The sequence below is a fragment of the Podarcis tiliguerta genome (assembly GCF_965153285.1).
Source record: "Podarcis tiliguerta genome assembly, chromosome: 8".
NCBI lineage: Eukaryota > Metazoa > Chordata > Lepidosauria > Squamata > Lacertidae > Podarcis > Podarcis tiliguerta.
Genome location: NC_139541.1, coordinates 68,218,450 through 68,232,572, shown reverse-complemented (window position 1 = coordinate 68,232,572; position 14,123 = coordinate 68,218,450). Strand labels below are relative to the sequence as shown.

The following is a 14,123-nucleotide window of genomic DNA, read 5'->3' as shown; positions in this document are numbered from 1 at the left end:
CAGTGGTACCTCAGGTTACATACGCTTCAGGTTACATACACTTCAGGTTACAGACTCTGCTAACCCAGAAATAGTGCTTCAGGTTAAGAACTTTGCTTCAGGATGAGAACAGAAATCGTGTTCCAGCGGCAGCAGGAGGCCCCATTAGCTAAAGTGGTGCTTCAGGTTAAGAACAGTTTCAGGTTAAGAACGGACCTCCGGAACGAATTCAGTACTTAACCAGAGGTACCACTGTACTTTTATTTTCACTCTGCAACCTGATGGGGACGGCAGCTGTTAGGTCTCAGTTAAGGGGTGAGGAGAGTAAGGTTTTGTCTCGTTTCTCTGACTTGTGTGCCCTTCTCCTCTGCAGGTTTTAGCCCCCGTGGAGGACGTGGGGGGCGTGGTGGGTTTGGAGATCGTGGTGGGTTTGGAGATCGTGGGGGACGTGGAGGCTTCCGAGGAGGGCGAGGTGAGTTCTCTCTTTCTTCCCCCACTTGTGCATTAGCTGTAAGCGCTTGTTGACACCCTACAGATAGGACACTCAGATCTGCAGTGGTGCATGCTGGGGAGAAATCAAGGTACTTAACCACACAGTTGTGGTGGCTTGTCTCTCCTCTTGGTGGTTTAGTCAAAGGGTGGTCCAGGTGCCTTGGCCAGGTAGCAGCCATGTGTGTTTCCCTTTCTGGGTGGGAATGAGGTCTAGCCAGTTTGGGCCTGGGCACATCAGAAACATAACAGCCAAGCAGCTTAAAGCCTTCCTTCCAAACTTGCAGGTGGAGAGAGGGCAGCTTCCAAGACAATCCCTGAGCTCCTGTGGAGCTCCAGGGTTGGGAGGAAGACTGAGCCCGCTAAAGGGCTATGACAAACCCATTTTAGCATCAAGGACTGGTCCCCAAAACCCATTTCTTGGTAATTAAAGGTAAAGGTACCCCTGCCCGTACGGGCCAGTCTTGACAGACTCTAGGGTTGTGCGCCCATCTCACTCAAGAGGCCGGGGGCCAGCGCTGTCCTGAGACACTTCCGGGTCACGTGGCCAGCGTGACATCGCTGCTCTGGCGAGCCAGAGCCACACACGGAAACGCCATTTACCTTCTCGCTAGTAAGCGGTCCCTATTTATCTACTTGCACCCGGGAGTGCTTTCGAACTGCTAGGTTGGCAGGCGCTGGGACCGAACAACGGGAGCGCACACCGCCGCGGGGATTCAAACCGCCGACCTTTCGATCGGCAAGCCCTAGGCGCTGAGGCTTTTACCCACAGCGCCACCCGCGTCCCTTCTTGGTAATTAAACTGAGACTAATAATCAAGGTCTGACACCAACTCTGCAAAGTACATTGCCCCCATTCCTCCTGTCCAAACAGCCTGGGTCAGGAGACCTTATTAGACATCCCTAAGATTCTTGGGAAGCAAGAGCTAAAAAAAAAAGGCACCGCACTCCTTGAGTCTGAGGTCACCAACTTAGTAGTAAAAGACCAAGAAGTTAGGAACTGGATTGAGTACAAAGAAGACAGACATCAATTTTTAATGCTGAAGATTTATTAAGAAATCAAAAAATAAAATAAAGGATAAAATGTAGAACTCCTGTAGCTCTGTTTTAAAACAGCTGCACTAGTTGCCAATTTGTTTCCAAGACCTGATTAATGTTTAAAGCCTTAAACAGCTTCGGTGCCAAATACCCGAAAGACCATCTCCATCCCTGCCAGTTTTCTTGGGCATAAAGATATGCAAAGGCACCTCCCTTGATAGTTTGGTGGAACCCTCAGAATTGTATAGAAAGGCAGTCCTGGAGAGGGTTTTCTCTGTGACATTCTGAAAAACGTGTTGCTGGACTACAACTCCCATCAGTCCCAGTCAGTCAGGGTGATGGGAGCTGGAGGGCCATAGGTTGCAAGCCCCTGACCTAAATTGTGAACTGTAAACTGCCCTACGATCTTTGGATGAAAGGTATATACATTTTAACAGCAACTCGCCACAGAGGTATGTGTAGCATATTCATTGCACAGCTTTTGTTGTACACTGAAGGCACATCTCTTAATCCCAACCTTGGGCAGTTAAGGTGTTTTTGTTTCGTGGCACCTGCCTCTTTTTCTGAATTTATACTGTTCTGCCTCATTTGGAATAGTTTTACTTGTCCTATAACTGTAATGGTTTTTGTTTGTTTTTATAATGGTATACTACTGCATCCCGCCCTGAGACCTTATGGGTGAAGGGTGATAAGAAATCGAAATCGTACAAATAAAACCACAGTATTTAATCTTTGCTGCAGAAAGATTTCTGCATTCCATTATGCCCTTTAGGAGTTGCAACAGTTAAAAACAGAAGCAAACTTAAGCGAAGGAAAGTAGAGATTTACTAAAATTACATTGGACTTACACTGAACTGTCAAAACCTCTCATTCTTGTTGTATTTGCTGAAGGAGCTAACTAGTTTTATTTATAGCTTAACTCATTACTGTTTTTCTTCTCTTATTTGTTTTGCTTGTTCAATAAATCTTTTTTTAAGTAGGGAGAGAGAAAATAAAGCTTACTTCATTTTTCAGTTATATTATAACTAATGGGTTGGATGATAACCCAGGGGCTCCTAGCTAGAAATGGTGCATTTATTGGAGCATAATTAGAAGGAAATCATGGTGCTGTCAGGGAAATATAGTTGGGATAACAGATGCAGCTGGAGTGGGTGAGATTATAAAGACATGTTGAGGCTTTGGGGTGGTTGTATCTGTTGCTTCTGAATTGCTCATATCCCATTACTTCTTTCTCTCTTTTTCACCTGTAGGAGGTGGGTTTAAGTCCCCTGGTGGTGGTGAAGGAGGCTTCCGAGGCGGTCGTGGAGGCGGCGGCTTCCGAGGCGGCCGAGGTGGTGGTTTCCGTGGCGGCCGAGGAGGAGGTGGTCGAGGAGGACGGGGTGGCTTCAGAGGAGGGAAAAAGGTTACAGTAGAGCCCCACAGACATGAAGGTGAGACTTGTTCATCCTGTCATAAAAGAAGATAATTATGCAATAACATTACTTTTACTGCAGTAGACCCAGTGAAGGAGGAACCGCCTCCCAGAGCATTGTGGGAGAGGCATTCTTTCTTTGTTTGATATAGGGCAAGGTAAAAGACTGTTACGTTCTAAGCCTCTTCAGAAGGCTAGCTATCCCTTCCTGTTAACTGTAGCCAAAAGCTATCATGGGAACAGTCCCTGTGGCCTCTCTGGTAATTGTTGTTCAGCTTCTACTCACTCTAAAATATTGATTGCCTAGAACACCCACCCACACCCACATCCATGACTTTGCTTAATGCTAGAAAGCAAATATTTATAGTCCGTTTGCATTCCTTTCCTACAACCCTCCATGTATGAACACTCCTCTTCTGACATGCAGTCCTACTTCTGGCATCCCATACTGCTTTATTAGCCTGAAGTCCTGCTGCATCTGGATGGGAGCTACCTGACCGAAGGGAAAACTGGAGTTAGATGCCAGCATTCCAATAGCTCCTGCCCAAAAATATCAAATATACTCTAGGCGTGCTTGTTAACTTTGAAGCTGTTTTTTAAGGAGAAATGAGGAAAGCTAAAAGAAGCAGAAATGGTAGTTGCACCAGCAACGTAAGACGAGCCTGCTGCATCAGGCCAATGGTCCCATGTAGTCTAGCATCCTATTCTCACAGTAGCCAACCAGATGCCCGTGGATAACCTGGAGAGCAGAACATGAGCATAAGAAAGAATTCTCACCTCCCGTTATTTCCAGCAACTGGTATATGGAAGCCTTACTTCCTCCAGCTGTGGAGGTACAGCATAGGCATCCATGAATTTGTCTAATCCTTTTTTAAAAAGCTATCTAGGTTGGTGTCCATTACTGCCTCCTGGGGGAGCAGTTCCACAATTTAACTGTGCTGTGAGAAAAAGTACGGGAAGCTCCCCATCTCCATGTGATCTGTTTGCGCACGTAATACATGTCCATATATCCTAACGTTATTCTAAATGTTTTTGTAAGAAGGCTAGCTGAGGGTGAAATGAGGTTGTGGGGACAGAGTCCCATTCACTGTAAAGGACCAGCCACCACGGCTTAGCAGCTGCCTAGATTGAGCTCAGGGGGAAAGGCAAGCGTGGAAACAGTTTTTGCTGAATAATAATATTTGTATCCTTGCCCACCTGAGGTTGCCCCAGTCTCCCAATATTTAAATCTTGCTCGCCTGAAGCATGTCTCCAATGTGAACAGATCTAAGTTCCGGTCTGTCTTGCCTCCTCAGGTGTCTTCATCTGCCGGGGGAAGGAAGATGCGCTAGTCACACGGAACATGGTGCCTGGCGAGTCTGTGTATGGAGAGAAGAGGATTTCTGTGGAGGTGGGTGATGGATGACGCTCCATGGGAGCATGGTTGTGGGGAGAGGGAATTGCTGGCAAATGCAGGAAGGGGGAGCACGTTCCCTGGAACGGGGACCCCTCTTGGTCTGCAGACGCCTTGGTTGGAAAGTCTCTCTCAATCCAGCATGCCTTATCCTCCCCTCTTCAGGACGGTGAACTGAAGGTGGAGTACCGCGCCTGGAATCCCTTCCGCTCCAAGCTGGCTGCTGCCATCCTTGGAGGCATTGACCAGATCCATATCAAGCCTGGTGCCAAAGTGCTGTACCTAGGAGCCGCATCAGGAACAACAGTGTCTCACGTCTCTGACATCGTTGGGCCGGTAAGGAGACGCTTTGGGGTCCCTGAGACTGCGGGTGTACCTTAAACTGCTTGTGTATACAGTGGTACCTCGGGTTACATACGCTTCAGGTTACATACGCTTCAGACTCCGCTAGAAATAGTACCCAGAAATAGTACCTCAGGTTAAGAACTTTGCTTTAGGATGAGAACAGAAATCGTTCTCCGGCGGTGCGGTGGTAGCAGGAGGCCCCATTAGCTAAAGTGGTGCTTCAGGTTAAGAACAGTTTCAGGTTAGGAACGGACGAATTAAGTACTTAACCCGAGGTACCACTGTACTATGCTCTTTCCTTGACCTCGGACTGTGACTCTGAATGAGATCAAGAGACCTAATCCCCAGCTCCAAGCTTGGGACAGGAGGGGAGTGTAGGGACAGGAATCATCACTGGAAATTGTCTTAATACTAAGTCAGGCGACTGGTCCATTCAGAGTAGCATAGTGTACACTTCTCTCCAGGGTTTCCAACCAGGGACATCCCCTGTTTTGAGATGCTGGGGGTTGAACCTGAGATCTTGTAGATGCTCTGCCACCAAGCTGTGGCTTCCATCCCCACATTTTTCCCATGGTACTCGAGTGCTAAGACTGCAGCTTGCTTTTGGTGCCTAGTGGGCAGGCTATCTAGTGCTTCCATGCTGTAAGTGTCAAGTGACCAGCCCTGAGGTTAGGAATCTTCCCTTGGCCAGCACTTCTGGAGACAGCATAATTGCAGGGATTATCCCTTCCTGCTTCCAGGTGTTGTTCAAGATGGTAAAAGCAAAAAAATGATTGCATGGGTTGGCAAATGTGCTTCTGTGTGAGCAGGTGTAAAGTGATACATATTGTGGAATAACCTTAATTTTACATATATGCTAATAGGCATCTAAACTGCCAGTGACTGACCAGGAAGGGCATCTTGATGTAGTGGTGAATAGGTCAGTGAAGATGTTGACCTGGTGTGTGGCTGCTATGAAAAAAGGCAAATAACATTTTTGGGGTCATTAGAGAAGAGTGAAAATAAATTTGCCAGTATCTTAATATTGTTATGTGAATTTGGGTTGCAACTGCGCTTGGAATACTGTGTGCATTTCTGTTCTCTGCAGAAAATATTGTATAGCTGAAAAAATGTGATGGGGGAAAATACTTTGTAACAAACAAATACAGTTGTACACAAAATAATTTTAAGCAGTTGAATGACAATGAAAAACAGTGTTGATCCAGATATTTCCAAAGCAAAAGGATCCAAACACAGTGTATACTAACAAAATACCCAAATTGTGAATAGATATAACTCAAAAATTGTGAAAGAACCGGAACACTTTTGACCTTAGTCTTCTTCAGCGGTTTCTGTACCGTGTACTTAAAAACTGTTTGGCATAAAAGCAAATGTGACTCTGCAAACAATGAAACAATTACATACACACACATACACAATCAAAAGTAACTCCACCTATAAATTAAATGGGTTTTTTTTAAAAAAAACCAACCTGATTAGCCACTGCAAGAACAGGATGATGGACTAGATAGGCCTTTGATCTAATTAGCAGAATGGCCCTTATGTCTGGGGCTCCTCTAGCCATCCTTGCCCAAAGAGCAGTGGATTGTTGCTGAAGGTGATAAATGGAACTGGTGAGTGCTGCTCCTCAGACTAATTCTAGCTATTTTATCAAAGATGATGACAGGGCTTCAGCAGTGGCACTGGGCGATGTCCTTCATGAAGACTTTTTCCTGTTCTGGGCCGTGGACAAGGCACTGACTCCCTTGCTTCCTACTTCTCACCCAACAGGAGGGCCTTGTGTACGCTGTGGAGTTCTCCCATCGCTCGGGTCGCGACCTCATCAATGTGGCAAAGAAACGAACCAACATTATCCCCGTAATTGAGGATGCACGGCACCCACACAAATACCGCATGTTGCTTGGTAAGATGTCTGTGAAACCTTAACACCTGAGCAAATAAGCCTTCCTTTCATGCAGCGGTTCTCAGCCTGTGGGTCCCCACATATTGTTGAACTACAACTCCCATCATGCCCTGAGCTCTGGCCTTGCTAGCTAGGGGTGATGGGAGTTGTAGTTCAACAACATCTGGGGACCCACAGGTTGAGAAAGGCTGCTTTCATGTATGTTGGTTGAGCTGGACACCTCTTAGAGGAGCACCCTTTTTCGTCTGTCTTCTGTTTCCCCCACCCACTGGGCGAAAGCAGCTGCCCATGGATTGGAAGACCTTAGTAACATTAATACTTGCATTATGCCAAGCCCAGCTGTTTCTATGTTGTCTACAGACAAGCAATGAGACTCCAAGGATTCAGGCAATGGTGTTTTCCAGCCTTAGATGGTGATGCTGGGGACAGATCCTGGGAACGTGTGCAGGCAAGATATGTGCCAGGTGTGGGGAAATTTTGCTTGCTGGGGCTGGTGGTGTTCCCCATACCTGGCATATGATCTACCTCTGAGAAACACCCATTTGTGTTTATTTTGTTTATTAGGAGCTGGCAAGCTGCTAGTAACTGATGCTGGGGATTGTACAAAATAAAAGTATCTTGGGTGTTTTTCACTTCTAGAACATTGACAGGGAAGGTTCCTAACAGTCTAGGTTTTGTTAGTTTGATCTTAGCAATCAGAAAAAAAGTCTGAGCTGTCCCCCTAAATCAGTGGTTCCCAATTAGGGGTCCGCAGCCCTATCCCTTGCCTCCACCCCACAAACTAAATTTTTGTCATTTTTGCACGGTAATATCACAAATTTTATGGTCTGCTGTGCCAATATCAATATATTGGCCAAAATCAGTTTTGAAATCATCCGCACGCCTGATCTGCACAAACCCCATCTGCCTAATCTCTGTGACTGCTGCTTCACTCATCCCCATGCCTGAGCTACACACACCCCACACACCTGATCTCTGCAACTGCTCCTTCCCTCATTCCCGTGCCTGAGCTCCCATTTCTGACATTGTGATATATCAGAATATTGTGATGTTTAGCTGCTGATATATCACGATGCTGAAAACCAGATATCGCTCAGCCCTAGTCTGTTTTTAATATACCGTATTTTTCGGCCCATAGAGCACACTGGCCCATAGGGCACACCTAGTTTTTTGGGGGGAAAATAAAGGGAAAAAAATTATTCCCAGCCACCAGAACAGGAAGCTCTCCACAAGCCGTGGGAGAGCTGCGCGAAGCCCGAAGCCTGGGGGCGCTGAGCTCAGCGTGCCCCCAGGCTTCGGGGTGCAGGCAGCTCTCCGCACGCAGTGGGGAGGCTGCGCGACTTCGCGCAGCTCTCCCACGGCTTGCGGACAGCTTCCTGAAGCCTGGAGAGCGAGGGGGGTCGGTGCGCACTGACCCCTCTCGCTCTCCAGGCTTCAGCAAAAGCCTGCATTCGCCCCATAGGACGCACACACATTTCCCCTTCATTTTTGGAGGGGAAAAGTGCGTCCTATAGGGCAAAAAATACGGTAGCTAAAATCCTTTGCTAATTAGGGGCTACCCTACATTTTGTTCAGAAAATTGCTTTGCAGAGGTAACTACCATAAAGTTATCAAAAGTAAGGGGTCTGTAGCTTGGCTTTTGAAAAATAAGGGGTCCTCAGTAATTAGCTAACTGGGAACCACTGTCCTAAATAAATGTGGGTAAAGTAGGTTAAATGAACACCGCTGCTGCCTCACTGCTGTTGATTTAATCACAAAAGTGCAGGGGCAGATCTTGACATTGTAGACTGGAAGTGGGAAACAGGGTTAGAGGGCCAAATCTGGAAGTCCCTCACCCGCTGTGGCCCACTAGCTGTGTGGGTGGAGCCACCCACCTGTCAATCACCTGATGCCATGACATCAGGGTAACTTGGCTTCAAAGGAAATAATTGGAAGCACAGCCTAAGTGTGCTCCCAGCCCTTCTTTGCAGCCCGGCTTGAGTTCAAGCCACAGCTGCAAAGGCAAAATGATATTTTGCATTGAAAAGTCCACCCCCCCCTTACATGTGGCACCTTTTTCTGTTGCCATGTATGGTGACAGGAAGAGGCACAAATATAAAAAGAGCTGACTTCCTGATGCAAAGGAAGAATCAAGTGTGTACTCCTCATTCTTTGTCCTCTTAGCCATGGCTTGAAATTCACTGTGGCCAAAGCAGACAGACCTGGGAAAGGTGGGTGTCTTGAATTAAGCCAGGGGTCCCCCGTTACTGTTCTAGGCTCTACTGTTTCTCTTTTGCCTGATGACCTTATTTCAAGTGAGGAAAGCAATAGGATTTGCAGGGCAACTTCCAGGTCCGTTATTCAATACGCCTCCTTGCTTTGCAGGCATGGTAGATGTGATCTTTGCAGATGTGGCTCAGCCCGACCAGTCGCGTATTGTGGCTTTAAACGCGCACAATTTCTTGAAGAATGGTGGCCATTTTGTCATCTCCATCAAGGTAACGTTTAGTGCAACTGTTATATTTTTTAACTGTATGACCTTCAGTGGGTCGTTTTCTTCGCCTTCGGCTGGAGAGTCAGCGGGGGCTAAGAGCTGGTTTTTGGTAGTCCATTGGAATTCCATCTCCCTCATCAGGAAGACCAACCATTCTGGGGCAGGATTCACAAGTGTACACCTTCTTCTGGTCATGGCAGTTTGCTATCCATCAAGACACTTACGCAAACATAAAGAATTATGCCCAAACCTCGCTGGTTCAGATATCAAAAGAGCCTAGATCATGCCCGCTTCCTTTCTTGTGCTTTGCTGGTCAGTGGCAGCTATTTTCAGGCAGAAACCATGGAGAGTGTGGTGGGGCGAACGAATATATCAGAGTAAGAGAGATCAGATAAATCAATTTTTCTTTTGTCACTCTCCTGCTCGTTGGCTGCAGCCGTTTAAGGACAAAACCATGATGGGCAAGGAAGAGAGATTGCTGATTCCCATAGGAATCAATGGAAATTATGGACTTGTTAGGCCTAACGAACAATTTCCAACGAAAGCTTTGTGGCCGTAAGCGGCACCTAAGTGTATAGAAGGCCAATATGCCTTCCACCCAACTGACAAGTGTTAGGCCTATTTGGATTGCTGGATGTAATCTCTGGAGTTGTGTTGGAGAACCCCAGGACTGTTTTCTTAGAGGGGGGAGGCAACATTCATGCTAATGCTGCCTCAAGGTGTCCGGTAATTTGAGCAATCTGGAGGTGAGTGACTAGGTGGGCTGACAGCATGGTCTTTAGACGAGGGGGGTAAAGGTGACCATTTCTTAAGAAGCCCTCTGTGGATCTAGAAGTGTGTGATGGCTACTGCCAGCGCACAATCACCCTCTTGGGGGAAGGTTCTCAAGCTGGTGGTGGCTGTGATCTTGGGAAGAAACTGGTTATCTGGACCCATTCCAGTCTTGGTCCAGACCTGATTCAGAGACCACACTGACCTTGTTTGCCCTGGGAGATGACTTTTATTGAGACAGACACGCCAAAATGCAACCCATTTGCTTTTTGATCTATCAGTTGCCTTTGATAACACTGATCTTAGCGGTGTGTTTTGGTGGGTGTAAGAGACACAGTACTACGGTGGTTTGGCTTCTGCCTATGGGGCCAGTCCCATGCAGAAAGTAGAATTGGGGGGAAAGTAGCATCTTTGCCTCCTTGCAGTCACACTGTGGGGTGCCACAGGATTCCATCGTGTCCCCAAGGCTAATAAAGCCGTTAGGTATGCTTTTTAGCAGGTTTGGCGATTTGCAAAGAAAGCCCAAATGCATTTCTTTGTAACTTCTGCATAGTCATACATAATTTGGGTCCTGGGTAAGGGTGACCTGCACAAAGGCCAAGAAGCTGAAACTGAGTCCTGCCAATGAAGAGGCCTTTGGGGGTGGGTGTTTCCTGGCTCTGAAAATTAGACGGGGTCCCTGTTCTGGACAGGTGTGCAACCAGGCTGCTAGCATGCTCCTGTAACATAAGGGAGCGATGAATTGTCCCTCTTAGATAAGCTTGAAGGCTTGCTGTTAGACTGACCTGCTTGATTCTCTCCTCCCAGGCCAACTGCATTGACTCAACAGCAGCACCCGAGGCCGTCTTTGCATCAGAGGTGAAGAAAATGCAGCAGGAGAACATGAAACCCCAAGAGCAGTTGACTTTGGAGCCCTATGAGCGGGACCATGCTGTAGTAGTTGGCATTTACAGGTACAGATAAGTCTGGGAGTGCTGATTCTGGATGCGCTTGGTATTTCCTTGGAGGCATAAAAGGGGAACAGGTAGCATTGGGACATAATGAGGAGCAACTACTGTTCTTCCCACCCCAAACTCGAGCAGAGGGAAGAGTGGGCTTGTTGCAGGGTTGGAAAAGAACCAGGGTGTAGATGGGGCTTGTGTGCACACTGTGTATTCTGACCAATAAATAGCAGCCAAGCAATCTAAATAAGTTGCAAAGCAGGCCAGATATGCATCTGGTTTGCATTATAATGGTTCTTTCCCCACTCTGATCAAACTCCTTTGATTGGACGGTATCCCAACACATTTCTTCCGTTCGTCCCTCTCCTCTACCGACACACACCCATTATCTCTTAAAATCATTGCAACCTGTAAGGAATGCCAGTCTCCACACTAACTGGGTTTCCCTGTTGTACAGGAACCTAAGAAGCTGCCCTTCATCTGTCAGACCATTTGCCCGTCTAAACTAAACCCTGTCCACTGTGGCTGGCAATGGCTCTCCGGGGTCTCACGCTGAGGTCTTCCGAATCCCTTGCAACCTGAGGCATTTATTTATTTATTTAAATTATATTTATTAAATATTTAATAGTTACAAACAGAAAAAGAGAAGAGAGAAAAAGAAACAATAAAAATTTAACGAACAATACATCAAAAAGAAAAAACAATATCACACAACCACAAGAAAAAACTAAAACATTTAAAAACACATCCAAATTTCATTTCATTATCTTTCATATGCTTATTTCCTCGACTTCCTCGCACCTCCCTTTTTTGTATTCTAGTTCAAATTAGCTGGTTCAACAAATCCTTTCCCTCTTTCTCAATTTTTGTTCTATAATTTATCCTAACACAATTTAATTCTAAATTTTCCACTTTAGCGCATTAACAATTAATATTCATATAGTTCTTAATAACACTTCTGCTAAAACCATGTAACTTCATTCCAACATTCTTCTAACATTCATTAATTTTGCAATATTTCTGTAAATATACTTTAATTTTTTTCCAATCTTCTTCCTGAGGCATTTAAACCTGAGGCATTTAAACGGAGATGCCAAGGTTTGGTCCTGGGACCTTCTGTGTGCAATGCATGTGCTCTACTGCTGGGTTGTGGTCCCTTCCTTATAGGTGAGGGGGAATGTGGCCCTTGGGGAACAAAGATCACTGTGAGGCTGGACCTCTTTTTCCTGCTGCCCCTAGTCTCCTGGGAAGCCCGTCAGGGCAAGTAGGGGCGGCCCCCTCAAATATTTTACTCAGGGGGCTGAAGGGACTTCAGTCCCTAGGAATTGGCTCCTATGACTGCACCTCCTATCAGCCTCGGGAAGCACAGCCAATGACTAGCAGTGATGGGGGTTGCAGTTCAGCAACACTGAGAGGGGAACAGGCCCAGGTTCCCCACACCTGTCCCAGCAGAACAAGGGTTGCTAGTTCAATAGCAAGAGTTACCAGCCTAGGTAAAGGTAAAGGTACCCCTGCCCGTTCGGGCCAGTCTTGCCAGACTCTAGGGTTGTTCGCTCATCTCACTCTATAGGCCAGGAGCCAGCGCTGTCCGCAGACACTTCCGGTCACGTGGCCAGCGTGACAAGCTGCATCTGGCGAGCCAGCGCAGCACACGGAACACTGTTTACCTTCCCGTTGGTAAGCGGTCCCTATTTATCTACTTGCACCCGGAGGTGCTTTCGATCTGCTAGGTTGGCAGGCGCTGGGACCGAACGACGGGAGCGCACCCCGCCGCGGGGATTCGAACCGCCGACCATGCGATCGGCAAGTCCTAGGCGCTGAGGCTTTAACCCACAGCGCCACCCGCGTCCCTAGTTCAATAGCAAGAGTTACCAGCCTGGTCCCAATTAAATATATAAATGTCTTTCTGCAATTGATCTCTCTTCTCTACTCCCCTCCTCCCTTTCCCTTATATGTCACATGTCTTCTTTTCTTAAACTGTGCACTTGAAGGCAAAGCTCTATCTTAAGTAAGGAGATACCTATCTAAAACAGGATAAAAATATGAACAGGAATATAATGTATTTACAGTTCGCACAAGGAACTGGAACAAAGAAAAAGTTACAGAATGTAAAATACGTAAGATCTTTAAACGAATCAGAAAGCAATTGTAGATTGTCTAAAAGGAAAATGCAAATATTTGGAAGGTTTGCTGCTTGCTTAGTGACTCAAAAAATAGGAGACCAAAAGGTGCTTCAAAAAGAATTTGGGATACAATTACAGCAATAAAATAAAAACAGATACAGTGGTGCCTCGCAAGACGAAATTAATTCGTTCTGCGAGTTTTTTCGTCTTGTGATTTTTTTCGTCTGCGAAGCACCACTGTGTATTGACGGTTTCCCATAGGGAAATCCGTCTTGCGAAGCAACTCAGAAAACGAAAAACTCTTTCGTCTTGCGAGTTTTTCGTCTTGCGAGTTTTTCGTCTTGCGAGGTACCACTGTACGTCAAAGTTCATGCAGTATAATTGTGGATATCCATGAATAGCCTTCAAGCTCATTGATCTCTGGAGGACAGGCACTACAGCGCTCTCTCATGGGTGTCTAACTTGTGGTTCCCCAGATATTACTGAACTCTTAACGTGACCTTCAGAAATTTGTTCAAATGCACACTAATTTAGGTTGGGGGTGCTAACTCATCAGCCATTCCCTTGCAACAGCTTTTGACTAGTTGAATTTCAACAGAGGCTTCATCAGCATTGCTTAATTCACTAGGCTCCAATTTGTGTGTTATGGGAATTGGTTCATCTGATATGATGACAGCGTGAGTCCCTGTTATTGAAATCATTCTGTGTTGTGTTGCCCTTGCTTGTCACGTTACTGCAAGTAGCTGGCAGGAAACAGTATCCTGGTATGTGTGCCGTACATACCTGGGAAGATTGAGAGTCTTTCCATGAAATGGCTAATGCTGGTTTAGGCTCCTGCAATCAGCGATATCCTTGTTGCCTCCCACTCGGCCTTTGCTATCAGGATTACCACGGAATACTCACAAAATGAACTTTTGTGTATGAGAAGCTGATGTTGATACTGAATGGTACATTTTAGAAAATAACCTCTGCATTGTCAAAGCACATTGGTCAACAGTCTGTTAACAAACACTCTCCTTTTCCTTACAGACCACCTCCTAAACAGAAGAAATAAAGTGTGGAAGCTAGTAGGTGACCATTGCAACAGTGCTTTAGGTCAGAGTTGCTTTTTCTGCCGCTTCAACAATACAGGACTCTTTCTACTGACTAGACCCCAACTTTCTTTAAGGCCAAGCATTTACGCAGAGATGCAGTTGTGCATTGGTGTTCTGTGGCGTTATCAAATGTGTATATTTTTTATTAAAATAAGTAATGTAGA

At 46.2% G+C, this 14,123-nt stretch overlaps 2 protein-coding genes across 4 annotated transcripts in view; both read left to right on the top strand.

Annotated features, from left to right (window-relative positions):
- The window catches only part of IL20RB (interleukin 20 receptor subunit beta), a 24,973-nt gene extending 24,828 nt beyond the window's left edge, over positions 1–145 (top strand). Inside the window, exon 8 of one of the 2 annotated variants that reach the window (XM_083455919.1) lies at positions 31–145. The gene's annotated coding sequence lies outside the window, so the exon portion shown is untranslated. The remainder of the gene's footprint in view (positions 1–30) is intronic. The other variant, XM_083455918.1, reaches the window with a different exon arrangement.
- The window catches only part of FBL (fibrillarin), a 14,723-nt gene extending 600 nt beyond the window's left edge, over positions 1–14,123 (top strand). Inside the window, exons 2-9 of one of the 2 annotated variants that reach the window (XM_083455711.1) lie at positions 371–451; positions 2,756–2,935; positions 4,212–4,306; positions 4,475–4,645; positions 6,425–6,557; positions 8,922–9,034; positions 10,609–10,754; positions 13,895–14,123. In XM_083455711.1, coding sequence (XP_083311837.1) covers positions 371–451; positions 2,756–2,935; positions 4,212–4,306; positions 4,475–4,645; positions 6,425–6,557; positions 8,922–9,034; positions 10,609–10,754; positions 13,895–13,919 — 944 coding nt within the window. In that variant the 3' untranslated portion in view covers positions 13,920–14,123. Of the gene's footprint in view, positions 1–352; positions 452–2,755; positions 2,936–4,211; positions 4,307–4,474; positions 4,646–6,424; positions 6,558–8,921; positions 9,035–10,608; positions 10,755–13,894 lie in introns of both variants that reach the window. The other variant, XM_083455710.1, reaches the window with a different exon arrangement.